This window comes from Glycine soja, chromosome 16 (assembly GCF_004193775.1).
Source record: "Glycine soja cultivar W05 chromosome 16, ASM419377v2, whole genome shotgun sequence".
Lineage (NCBI taxonomy): Eukaryota > Viridiplantae > Streptophyta > Magnoliopsida > Fabales > Fabaceae > Glycine > Glycine soja.
The window spans coordinates 31,195,890-31,208,273 of NC_041017.1; the positions used below are offsets into that span (position 1 = coordinate 31,195,890).

The following is a 12,384-nucleotide window of genomic DNA, read 5'->3' on the forward strand; positions in this document are numbered from 1 at the left end:
ACCCAACCCAATCCATTCATGAATCGTTTGATTCGGTTCGGACCAACGGGTTACCTATTTAAATTTGATCTTTTTTTTTTTTCTTAGAACTACTATTTTATATCATGATTCATGCAAATATCCAATACTATTAACACAATATTATCAAATGTTTGAAAATAGTAAAATTAATTCATTTAATACCATCATCATAATATTCTAAAATAGACTAATACAAATTAAAATAAAATATTTTTCAACGAGATTTACTATAATAGTTTGAATAACAACTATTTCCTGTAAACTAATTTTTTACAACAAGCTTTGCTGCAACCAAATTTGTTGAAACAAATGAATAAAATATGATCCATTAATATTATAAACATGACAGAAAACATAAATATGAAAAAAGGTATAACAAATAATAATGTACCTGAAAGTAACTTAAGAAATTTCAACACTAGTAGTCCCAACACATGTAGTTGCAATACTTAGTTCCAATATTAACAGTATTTAAAGCCAAACCAAAAACCTTTAAAAGTTTTGATTGGACCTATAAATCTAAATCCGTGACCCAACCCGTACATGAACAGTTTTAGTAGGTTCGATTCAATTTTGATCTAAATATATAAATGATCAAACCTAAACTGTTTGGATCAATTTGGGTTAATTTGGGTTTACAAATGACCCATACCCGTGAATACTCCTAACCTTTTTACTCAAGTTTATATTTGGTATAATTCGTTTATAAGTTAGCTGAAAGTGTATAAGTTAATTGATTTGATAAAAAAAATGTTTGATAAGATTAACTATAAGCTAATTGATCAATATCAAACAACTTAAAATAACATATTTAAGATTTTTAATATTTAAATTTATTTTTGATAACTTATCATATTTGAAAGTAGGACAACAATTTTTTTTAAAAAATTTTGTATTATAAAAGAATGATAAAGATTCGGTAATTTGTTTAAAATCAAATTTTTTATGAGCTAATATTGTTTTAAATCTATTCTTTTCCTTTTTTTGAAAATAGTTTTTTTTCAAAATTAAATAAACTTATATCGTTCAAAACAAATTTTTATTTTTCAAATATTTTTTTAATAATATTATTTTAAAACAAATAAGAATTTTGATTTTTTTATTAAGTTTTGTTTAGTGACCAAATATTTAAAATTAAAAAAATAAGCAATGTAATAATTCATTAAAATAAATAGTTTGACATTAAAAAAATAAAAAAGTAGAAATTCAAGTTTCTAAAAACAATAAATAAATAAATATGTGATCTAGTGTCTAGTTTTTCATAATAAAGTAACAATATTAAAATTGGTAAAAGAGTTGTTCAATTAAATAAAACGAATATTTTTTAAATAAATTAGTAAGAAAAAAATTAAAAAGAAAGAAACCCAATAACTTATAACTCAGCTTATTTTTCATATGCTAACTTAGCTTATAACATAACTTAGCTTATAACCTACTTAAAAATGATTTGTCAAATTAATTAATTTCCGTTATTCGTAATGTGAAAATATTTGACATTATCCTTTAGTCACATTTTCACAAAATATTTCGTTGTATATTCAATCTCTGAACTTGTAAATTCTATTTGTAAAATTCAATCTCTCATATTCTTTTTTCCCCTCTTTAATTTCCAGAAAATGTTCCAATTTGAATTCATAAGCAATATTGCCAGTGACGGGGACATTTAGTCAAAGTTGCACTACCAGGTTTTGCAATTAGTTGTCGCTAATTAAAAATTGGCTAGTCATTGTTTTCCTCAAAAAGGTATGCCTATGTGTCTTTCTCACATGCTCCCCAACATGACTTCCTTTGATTTGGTTTCCGTTCTATTTGTTAACGTAAACGAATAAAATAGGATATGCATGCTATCTCCCGAACTTTAAAAATCATCAAAGAAAATATTACCAATAAAATATGAACACTTAAAAAGTTAACTTTGGTGCTAGATAAAAAGAAGGGAAGACTGTGGAACTTATCATTGAGTTTATGACTCAAATTGGTTGCACATGGGTTCACCAATGATATTCTTAAACACCCTATAATTATATATAAATAAAATGTCATATAAGTTAGAATCGGCTAATAATATAATAATCCGCTTGAAATTCATTAACCTCCTCAGCGTACCATTCCAATTATAGGCCACCGTCAATAACCATATTCTAATTAAATTTTCTTAGGTTAAAGTTAGGTTTCAGATTGGAATACATAAATCAAATGTATATAGTTCACATACCAACCTGTCAAAAAAAAATTCGCATACCAACATAAGAAAAGGTAGTTCAGATGAAAAAAAACTGTTAATTTATAGACAAAATTATTTTGTAACTGACTACGGTAGAATAAAACAAGAAAAGGTTAAAAAAAATGTCATACATGTAACGGAATTTGATATTAGTAAGGAATTACATTGAAAGAGATCAAATAGTTTCATTGCACTAATGATGACAAGTTTTTTTTAACAGATGACATCATTAATTATTTGAGTAAAAAATTCATTATGATTGCGTTTAATTAAAGTTGTCAGTTTATAGTAGAATAAAAAATCATTACCGAAACATACAAATACCCATAATAAAGGAAAAAGTTAAAGGTGTACCCGAAAAAGAAAGTATGGAAAAATAGAAGTAATTAGATATTCATGAATACTCAGTGGTTGTGATTTTAACTTTTCAAACGTAATATTTTTTTTTACTTATATGATATTTCTTATAATATTGTCAAAAACAAAAAATAAATAATAATTATAGTTTATTTTGTAAATTTTATATTTTTTAAAAATTATTTATTAATTTTTCTTAGTTTGTATAAAAATCTACAATGACAATTATAATAGAATAGAAGAAGTATCTAATTCCAGTGAAGTAACTAAATTCAATTTTATTATTTTTTTGAAGTGTGCATTTAATTTGATATTGGAGAATTAATTTTGAGTGAAAAATTATTTTTAAAAAAATTTCTTGAATTTGATTTCACGTGAAAAAATTTCTTAAAAAAATTATTTTTAATCCAAAGTTCAAACAACTTTAAGTCCAAAATCATCTCAAGTTCAAAATTTTTATTATTAAACATAATCACATAAATTTAAAATCAATTTAATCAAAATTAGTTTTACAAAATTAATTTTACTTAAAATGAATTTTGTCAACGTTCTTTCAAATACACACCTAATAAAATGATTTCCATTAAAACAAAAGATGGGGTATTTTTTTCTTCATAAAATGAAATCATTTGAGCAGGAGGGCAAAGCATGTTGCCTAAGCATGCAGCCAAATGTAGAATGAGTAGATATTGATCATAGCTCCCACATAATTACTAATGATAAATCTAAGTAGTTTATTCGAAAAGATCTTAGCTTCGATGCACTTCTAATGGGACCTAAAAATCATCAAAAAGGAAACGGAATTCCTCCCACCTGCAATGATAATTAGAAATGTGCAACTCATATGACTTTATTTTTTTCTTCCCCTAGTTTGGGATGATGAGATCATTAACGAGCAAACTTACAAATAAAATTATATAGCGACTCTAAACATATATCATATTAGATTGTGTGATGACTTTGGACGGTCTCTAATATGATGAGTTCCTTGTTCATGTACAATCTCATGATTTGATAGAAAGGTCACATGCAGCAACTTTGGACTATTCGAAGGGGGGGTTATTCGAGTAATTGGATACACTATATTAAATTAAACTCAACTTTGGCCAAACTCAAAACAAGTTAAAGCACAACTAATTTAATTGGGGAATAATCATGAAATGGGGTATCTATGAGAACATGCTCATCATGGACCATCTAGATTTCTAATAATATCACCCACTAATTATATAATTCTGTTCAATCATGCCCTCGTCTTCCTCCCATCATTTGAAACTCATTTGTAACAGAGTTTTGAAGTATGGCAGGACCCGTTGTATCCTTTCATTACCAACTTATTATTAGTTTATTTTTATCCGATTGATTAGAATGCTTACTTGTGACATAATATAACATCAAATCCACCATAGAAGAGCTTTTACATGTTTGGATAAAGCTTCCAAAGAGAAAAAAATAAAGAAAAATTAAAAAGGGCCCGTGTTGGCATGCTTGGCACTTATTCATAACAAAGGAGGGCATAGATGTAAAATACAATAATGTCAGAGGGACAATGAGGGTTTTGGAGAGACAAAGCTTTCTTATTTAAACCATGTACTCACTCGTTGATTCCTCACACCAAAACAAACACCAAAACTAAAACTAAAGGAGAAAGAAACATCAAGAGAGTCACTGACAACCAACCTTGCATGCCAAGTCCTAACTTCATTCTTTGTTAATTTCTTTCCCTTCCATCCACTCCTCTCTATCTTCTTACTATCTCACCTTACCAAAACAAATTGTTTACTTTCATTCACGTCCAAAACTTGAACATGAAACCCTACACGTCATCACCATCATCCTCCAAGTCCAAAAAGAAGCCAACAACAACACAACAAGATCATGAAACAGCATGGGGAGGAAGGTACCTCGGAGTGAGGAGGAGGCCATGGGGAAGGTATGCGGCCGAAATTCGCGACCCTTCCACTAAGGAAAGACATTGGTTGGGCACGTTTGATACCGCAGAGGAGGCCGCCCTAGCATATGATAAGGCGGCCCGCTCCATGCGGGGCTCACGTGCTCGAACCAACTTCATCTATCCGGATACTCCTCCGGGTTCTTCTGTCACCTCCATCCTCTCTCCAGACGAGCAAACCCAAACCCAAATCCACCAGGCCCAAGAAGAGCTCTCCTCTCTATTCAACCCAAACCCGTTTCCACAACCTGACCCGAACCCGCAATTTTCCTTATGCGGGTTTTCGGGTATCCCGAACACTCCTACATTTTCTGCCACCGAAGAAATTGCCTCATCCGGTGGCTATAGCTACAGTTATGGATACACCGAAGGAGGAACCAGCGTGGAGAGTTCACATTTTAAGCTCTTTGATGATGGTGAAACGCAGCTTCCACCATTGCCACCGGATATCACAAGCTCCATGGGGTATGAAATGAGTAATGGGCTTTATGGAAACGATGTCGGGTTTTCGGATCCAAGTTGCGGAGCTAATGCTTCCGGGTCGGGTTACCCGTATGCGGGGTTCGAATCAGGTGATTACGTGGTGCATAGTCCACTCTTTAGTGCAATGCCATCAGTGTCAGATAATGTGGCAACGGGCCATGAGGGTTTTGATTTGGGAAGCTCTTCTTATTTCTTCTGAAATTAGAACGAGAGTTCTTCAATTGAGGAAATGTGCATTGCGGATTTGGAATTGCATGCTGCAGTTTCGTGGTTAATTTGTGTGTTTCTTTTGTTGAGTGTGACTTTGTTTGTAGTTATTAGTATTATTATGTGCAAAGTACATATTGTGGTGAGTGTGCTGTGTGTTGTGTTGTGTTTTGTGAGGAAAGGGACATATTTTGGTGGGTACTTGGGCTTTGGGGAGTAGAGGCTTGTAATGGGCCCTCTCTTTACGGGGCTTTTTCTTTGCAATGTTGATTTCTTTTCCAAAATATGCTCCATTTGGATTATTTGCATTTTGCTATCATTACTCACTTGTTGCTTAATTACAAAAATCCAATTATTAGTTAATAATATAAAAAACAAAATGTCATGAAGAAATAGAGAGACATCAAAACTAAACACCACTAAACTTTTCAAGATATTGAGCGAGATTAAATCAAACAAAGAAGCTGTAGTATTTAATTTCCATATCAAATTAAACTCTTCAATCTTTATGATGGCACATGGATTCAAGTATTTTATGGCCACTTTTGCATGTCTATCAATCTTCATGATGAGCTGCTTGCATTCTTTTGAACTTGATATTCTCTCTATACACTCATATAATTTAAAAAATACTTAATTTTATACTGATTAACAATAATAGTTGATTTAATTTAATTTTATTAGTTTCATTAAAAAAACTATATTTTCTTAACTACCCTTAATCACATATTTGAGATGGTGCTCCGATCTGATTTTAGAATTTTTCTTATATTTTAGTCCATCTTGAGTTATTTTTTCTTCTTATTATATTTGAGTTAAGAAGAAATACATAGGTTGTAAAAATGTCATATTTAAACTTTCTTCTTGTGTTTAACTCCTAATAGTTAGTATTTTCATTTAGAATAAGGCTATATAAGAAGAGTTGCTTATAGACTATCTTAAGGTGTAATGTAATAAATATTGATTGGTTAATAAAACTGTGTTGATGCAAGAGAGAAAGACTACCATAAGATTAATGTCAATAAAGTGAGAGTCGTGTACAATAACTTATTATTTTCTTATTATGACTGGAATAAAAAAAGAATTGAAATCAAAATAATTAATAAAAAATTTCTATGAAATTCTAAAAGATGTAACTTTTTTTATTGAATGGGAACTATCATTTTTATAATTTAAATAACTACGATTATGTTTGGATAAAAGATATACATTTTCTTTAATATAATGCACATATTTTTTTATTACTTTTACTACAGAAAATGAAAAGAAAGAAACTATAAATTTCAAAATAAAAATACTTTTTTTTACCTCTTTTAATGAAATCTAAACATAACTAAATTGATAAGTTATGTCAACTTCAACGATCATATTGGTGCTTTTTCTTCTAATATTTAAATGGTTCAGAACCCAAACTAATGCTCTCCACTTGGATTAGAAATCAAAAAGTTTAAATAAGTATTCATTATCAATATAAAAAAATTGACTGATTAATTTTTTAAATTAAAAAAATTTAGTAAATGAATGACCCAATTGTAATTTTTTAATTTGAAAACCTAAGTAAAAATTTCTTGACTGATTTTTTTTAAAGTTCAATTAAAAAAACACTCAATATTTTTTTTTCTTAGGAATGAGTTATTTGCAAGAGTGATACTGACTTTAGTTTCTTACATAAGATTTCAGATTTGAATTTTTTATGAAAAAATATCACTAAAAATAATTAATTAAATTTTTTAATAAAAAAAATTAATTATTAATAAAATTAATAGATATTATCGAACAATATCACCTTAAAACAATATTATTGGTTCATTTAAACAGCCCATGCATGCAGATATTGTGAGGCACAAACATCCGTCTGAAATCAACACGTGGTGTTGAATCCTGCACGAGAGCGAGATGAAAGGTAATGAATGGAATGAGAGAGAGAGAGAGTGAGAGGCATATGCTTTCTCCCATCCACTTCCTCTCTATCTCAAATGGAACTCGAATCTGGAGTTTCAGCTTCTCAGAAGAATCCCTCTCAGGTAGTTACATAACGTTCTTTCAATTGCGTTTATGATATATATATTTTTTTATAGTTTTATTTTACAGCCAGTTTTTCTCTTTTCTTTTTTGTGAATTGCAAATAGTCAATCATTTTCTGACAGGTTTTTCTGTACCAAAATTAACTAGGTTTTGCTACATGAATATAAAATTAAAAATCGACAATGTTTTACTTACATACACAATAATGAACCTGTGTTAAGTCAATTTTGTTTATGTTTGCGTGTGCTTGTATTTTTTTTTTCAGTCAATCTTGTGATTCAAGATTCGTCCTCTTTTGCTTTACTTCACTTCAACCTTTTTGTCGATTTTGTTTAAGAATGTTGTTTAATGTTTATTCTTTTTCTTCAAAACTTACTCCATTTTTTTGTGTGCATTGAAGTTTGAACTTCAATGGAGATCAGTGGGATTCCAATAATTTGCCATGGTAGCATATAAATTTCTTTAGGAGCAGAGTAGAAAGTTAGACACCCCTGTTATGATGAGATAAATAGGAAATATGTTTAATCATGATATCCAAATTAAGGGAACCAACGCGCTTAACTGTTTAAATTATCTTTTTTTTTATTTTTTATTTCTATGTGATAACGGATCATGTTCATATTTCTTCATTTTTGTGGTTCATTTGTCATCTTATATTGAGTATGTGATTCATCTGTTTTTTTTTTCAAGTTAAGAAAACTTATCAGTATTGACTCCTTTGGATTTCCTCAATTGTATCTTGAAATGCAATATTTTGATGATGTTGCCCATTGTTTTCTTTTCCTAGTATTATTCACTTGATTAATGAAAATTTAGTGACTTACATAAAAAAAATTTTCATGCTTGCAGTTGTCATGGGTAAATTTATCTAAAGATTTATTGTTAGCATATCAAAGCTTTGGTGTAGTGTATGGAGATCTAAGCACATCACCTCTCTATGTTTATACAAGCACATTATCAGGAAAGTTACAGAGCCACCTTAATGAAGAAGTTATCTTTGGGATTTTTTCGTTGATTTTCTGGACCCTCACATTAATACCGTTGCTTAAATATGTAGTCATCATATTAAACGCTGATGATAATGGTGAAGGTATTCCAACAACACCTATTTTTCTTTTAATTTGTTTAATTTCTAGTGGAAAGGTTATCAACTATACCTGTGATTATGATACACTGTTGTTAGGTGGGACATTCGCTCTTTATTCGCTGCTCTGTAGGCATGCAAATATTAGCTTACTCCCTAATCAACAAGCAGCTGATGAGGAGATGTCATGCTACAAAAATGGTCTCTCACCAGAGGCTGCGGAATCATCTTCATTGAAGAGGTTTTTGGAGAATCATAGAAGTTTAAAAACAGCCCTGCTGGTTGTGGTGTTGCTAGGTGCTTGCATGGTCATAGGTGATGGTGTGTTTTCTCCAGCAATTTCAAGTAAGATACTTTTGTAATTGAAAATTAGGAGCGTGTCGATCTTTTTAGCAAATCATTTTAGAGTAATCCTAGTGTTCAATTCAAATACTTTGTTCAATTTACCCATACTCCTCTATGTTTTCTTGAATGAATTAGAAGTTGAACTAGAAATTAAATTTAGAATTTTTCATGTATGTTAATGTTATAATCTCATTGAAGAGCTTTCAATAGATCATTTTAATTTATTTATTTTTTGCATTGTTTGCTATATATATATATATATAATTTGAGGGTGTCTGGATCCTGGGTATTTAATGCAAGAAGTTAACCTCTCAACCTGTTGATTTTGTGAAAATTTGTGAAAGAACTAAAAGCTAATCTAGTAAAATTGATTTAGGAAATTTCCACTCATGCTGAATGTTTCACCATTGTCTTTAGTAGAATAATACACAACTTCTTTAGTTTGTTTATTGTTGCTGAACCAAATTAAAACTCAAGTAATAACATCAATTTTTGAACTTTTTACAAAAGAATTCTCTTGCTTCTAATGAGAAATTGTCACCTGCCCACTTACCCTACAGTTCTAGCAGCAGTATCAGGAGTTCGAGTTACCAAAACAAAATTCACTGATGGTGAGTCAATTTTTGTTTGTTAAAAATATTACAGTTCTTAGTTATCATAGCTTGTGCAAGCCTAAGGGGCTTAATATTATATTACCAAAGATGTTTCATATTGTTTCCAGTTGAAGTTGTCCTGATAGCATGTGTCATATTGGTTGGCCTATTTGCTCTCCAACATTATGGCACACACAAAGTTGCATTTGTGTTTGCACCTGTAGTAATCATCTGGCTTGCAGCCATTTTTTCTATTGGACTTTACAATATAATATATTGGAATCCAAAAATATTCCATGCTATATCCCCACTCTATTTAATCAAGTTCTTTATCAAGAATGCTAAAGAAGGTTGGATTTCACTTGGAGGGATGCTTCTGTGTATTACTGGTATGTCTGCTCTGAAACTACCAGAAATTATATTATAAGTTGATTAGATACTCCATTTTCTATTTTATAAATTTAATTGAGCTTTGACTAACTAAAAGCTGAGATTTTAACTACAAAATACTAAGTTTAATAACTCTTGACCGTTGTGTCTCACCAGGAACTGAAGCTATGTTTGCGGATATTGGTCATTTTACTACATTGTCAATAAGGGTGAGCTTATAGCTTGACTTAATTTTGTACATCAGATTTATCCTTTCTTGGTAACTATTATTAATTTCTAGGAAGATAATAATTATTATTGTACTTCTATTGCAATTGTGTTTACATGGGATTTTCTTATAACATTTTTCTTCCATGCACAGCTTGCCTTTGCCTTTGTTATATACCCTTGTTTGGTAGTGCAATACATGGGCCAAGCAGCTTTTTTGTCGAAAAACCTTAACTCTGTCCATAATAGTTTTTATGACTCTATACCTGGTTAGTTCTTCTGAGTCTCTGACTTCTTCGTACTGATCATGGTTTTTAAACTACAGTAATTTGGTTTAATTTGTTAGTGTTTTTGCTTGTCCAACAGAACCTATACTTTGGCCAGTTTTTGTTATTGCCACCCTTGCAGCTATTGTTGGAAGTCAAGCTGTTATTACTGCCACTTTCTCCATCATCAAGCAGTGCCATGTACTTGGTTGCTTTCCACGAGTCAAAATCGTACACACCTCAAAGCATATGTTTGGACAAATCTACATCCCAGAAATCAACTGGATACTTATGATCTTGACCCTTGCTGTAACCATTGGATTTCGGGACACAACCTTAATTGGAAATGCTTATGGTAATTTATTCATTTTTGAAACAGACTGTGTTTGTGCTTATGTGTATGTGTGTAGCATTGGCTTGTACTATTTTGGAGACAATTTGGTCTTTATTTGAATGAGTGCATTTTGTCTCTTTAATTGTGTAATTTGATCAATAGTTCAAATCAATCAAATGCCAAAACAGACGTTTAATGATTTTCAAGTACACGAACTAGCTTGAGGGTGTGAAAGTAGGCTGATAAAAATAAAGAAAACTTAAGGTTCATAAAAAAACTTTGTATTACACCTGAGGTTTCTGTTTTGGTAAATCCAACTTAAAATATGTTCTCTTTTCCTGTTAGTGATTTTGAGAAATGGCAGTTTGATTGTTAGTTTTGCATTGCTATGTACGCACACTTACAAGTGCTCAGGCTTCTTATCTAGGAGTTTTCCTATTTAGACTAGAGAGAATGAATATGCATCTTTTGAAACTATGGTACTGGGCTGGTAACATTGCCTGTGGCACATGTTTTTGAGTTAAAATAAAGGCAACAAATAGAAGGTTTCTCTAACTTGAATTAAAATGGCAATGTTCTATTTATCTTATTTGTTAATGTTTTTGTTTTTTCATATTTGGTTTACAGGCCTTGCTTGTATGACGGTTATGTTTGTGACTACATTTCTGATGGCACTAGTCATAATGTTTGTCTGGCAGAAAAACATTCTGATTGCCACAATATTCCTTCTGTTTTTTTGGGTGATAGAGGGTTTATATCTATCTGCAGCATTGATAAAAGTGTTTCAAGGAGGATGGGTTCCTCTTGTCTTATCTTTCATCTTCATGCTTGTTATGCATGTATGGCATTATGGCACTTGTACCAAGTACAACTACGATCTAAGCAACAAAGTTTCATTGAAATGGTTACTGGCTTTGGGCCCTAGCCTTGGTGTTGCCCGTGTCCCCGGGATTGGTCTCATCTACACAGAACTTGCAACAGGAATACCTGCAATATTTTCCCACTTTGTAACCAACCTCCCTGCATTTCACATGGTGTTGGTCTTTGTTTGTGTGAAAACAGTTCCTGTTCCACATGTATTAACCAAAGAACGTTTCCTAATCGGGCGAGTTTGTCCGAGACCATATCGAATGTATAGGTGCACTGTCAGATATGGATACAAGGACATTAGAAGGGATGATAGAGACTTTGACAACCATATCATACGATGTATAGCCGAGTTTATCCAAATAGAGGCGCAGGAATTACAACTCTCGATTTCTGAAACTTCTTCATTCGATGGAGGGACAACTATTATAAGTGTTAGAAGCTTCGAATCAGTTTCAAGTTGGACAGTGTCTGAGAATGAAGATGTTGGTGTGGACAACAACATTGCTAGTGGTAGATCTTTCTCTCGACAACCATCGATTTCCACTTATGACAAAGAAAACCCACATTCAAGAAGGCGCCACGTTAGTTTCCTGGTACCTGATGATCCTGCATTGGATCATGAAGTTAAGCAGGAGCTTCTTGATTTAGCTCAAGCTATGGAGGCTGGGGTTGCATATATAATGGGGCACACACATGTGAAGGCAAGGAAATCATCCTCATTATTGAAAAGGCTTGTGATCAATGTTGGGTATGCATTTCTTCGAACGAATTGCAGGGGTCCAGCTACGGCTCTTAACATTCCTCACATCAGTCTCATTGAAGTTGGAATGATATATTATGTGTAGTTGGTGGAAGTAATCATAGTAGGACTTACAATTAATTAGTCAAGATCACCAACAGTTCAACAAGAACAACAGGTGCAAAATTTTTAGTTACATTTTGTTTCATTATTTAATGCATGTAAATTGTTTTTGATGGTGAGGATTTCTTTCAATTGAAAATTCAAATCCAAAGAACCCAATCCATA

At 31.5% G+C, this 12,384-nt stretch overlaps 2 protein-coding genes across 2 annotated transcripts; both read left to right on the forward strand.

Annotated features, from left to right (window-relative positions):
* Nucleotides 1-4,209: 4,209 nt before the first annotated feature.
* LOC114390317 (ethylene-responsive transcription factor LEP-like) lies at nt 4,210-5,376 on the forward strand. Its single transcript, XM_028351019.1, has one exon. It carries the CDS (start codon nt 4,411-4,413, stop codon nt 5,233-5,235), a length of 825 nt encoding a protein of 274 aa, XP_028206820.1. The 5' UTR covers nt 4,210-4,410; the 3' UTR covers nt 5,236-5,376.
* Nucleotides 5,377-7,130: 1,754 nt separating this feature from the next.
* Nucleotides 7,131-12,382, forward strand: LOC114389645 (potassium transporter 4-like). The gene is made up of 9 exons (XM_028350363.1): nt 7,131-7,267; nt 8,118-8,358; nt 8,452-8,697; nt 9,258-9,308; nt 9,419-9,679; nt 9,837-9,889; nt 10,042-10,156; nt 10,254-10,508; nt 11,115-12,382. The coding sequence occupies exons 1-9, from the start codon at nt 7,220-7,222 to the stop codon at nt 12,200-12,202; spliced, it is 2,358 nt and encodes a 785-aa protein (XP_028206164.1). The 5' UTR covers nt 7,131-7,219; the 3' UTR covers nt 12,203-12,382.
* The last annotated feature ends 2 nt before the right edge of the window (nt 12,383-12,384 follow it).

Excerpts from the sequence above, each read along its gene's own strand:
- LOC114390317 (XM_028351019.1), top strand. The coding sequence starts at position 4,411 with ATGAAACCCTACACGTCATCACCATCATCCTCCAAGTCCAAAAAGAAG.
- LOC114389645 (XM_028350363.1), top strand. The coding sequence starts at position 7,220 with ATGGAACTCGAATCTGGAGTTTCAGCTTCTCAGAAGAATCCCTCTCAG. Across the intron at positions 8,359-8,451 it reads CGCTGATGATAATGGTGAAG|GTGGGACATTCGCTCTTTAT; the intron begins GTATTCCAACAA and ends CACTGTTGTTAG. Across the intron at positions 9,309-9,418 it reads CAAAACAAAATTCACTGATG|TTGAAGTTGTCCTGATAGCA; the intron begins GTGAGTCAATTT and ends TATTGTTTCCAG.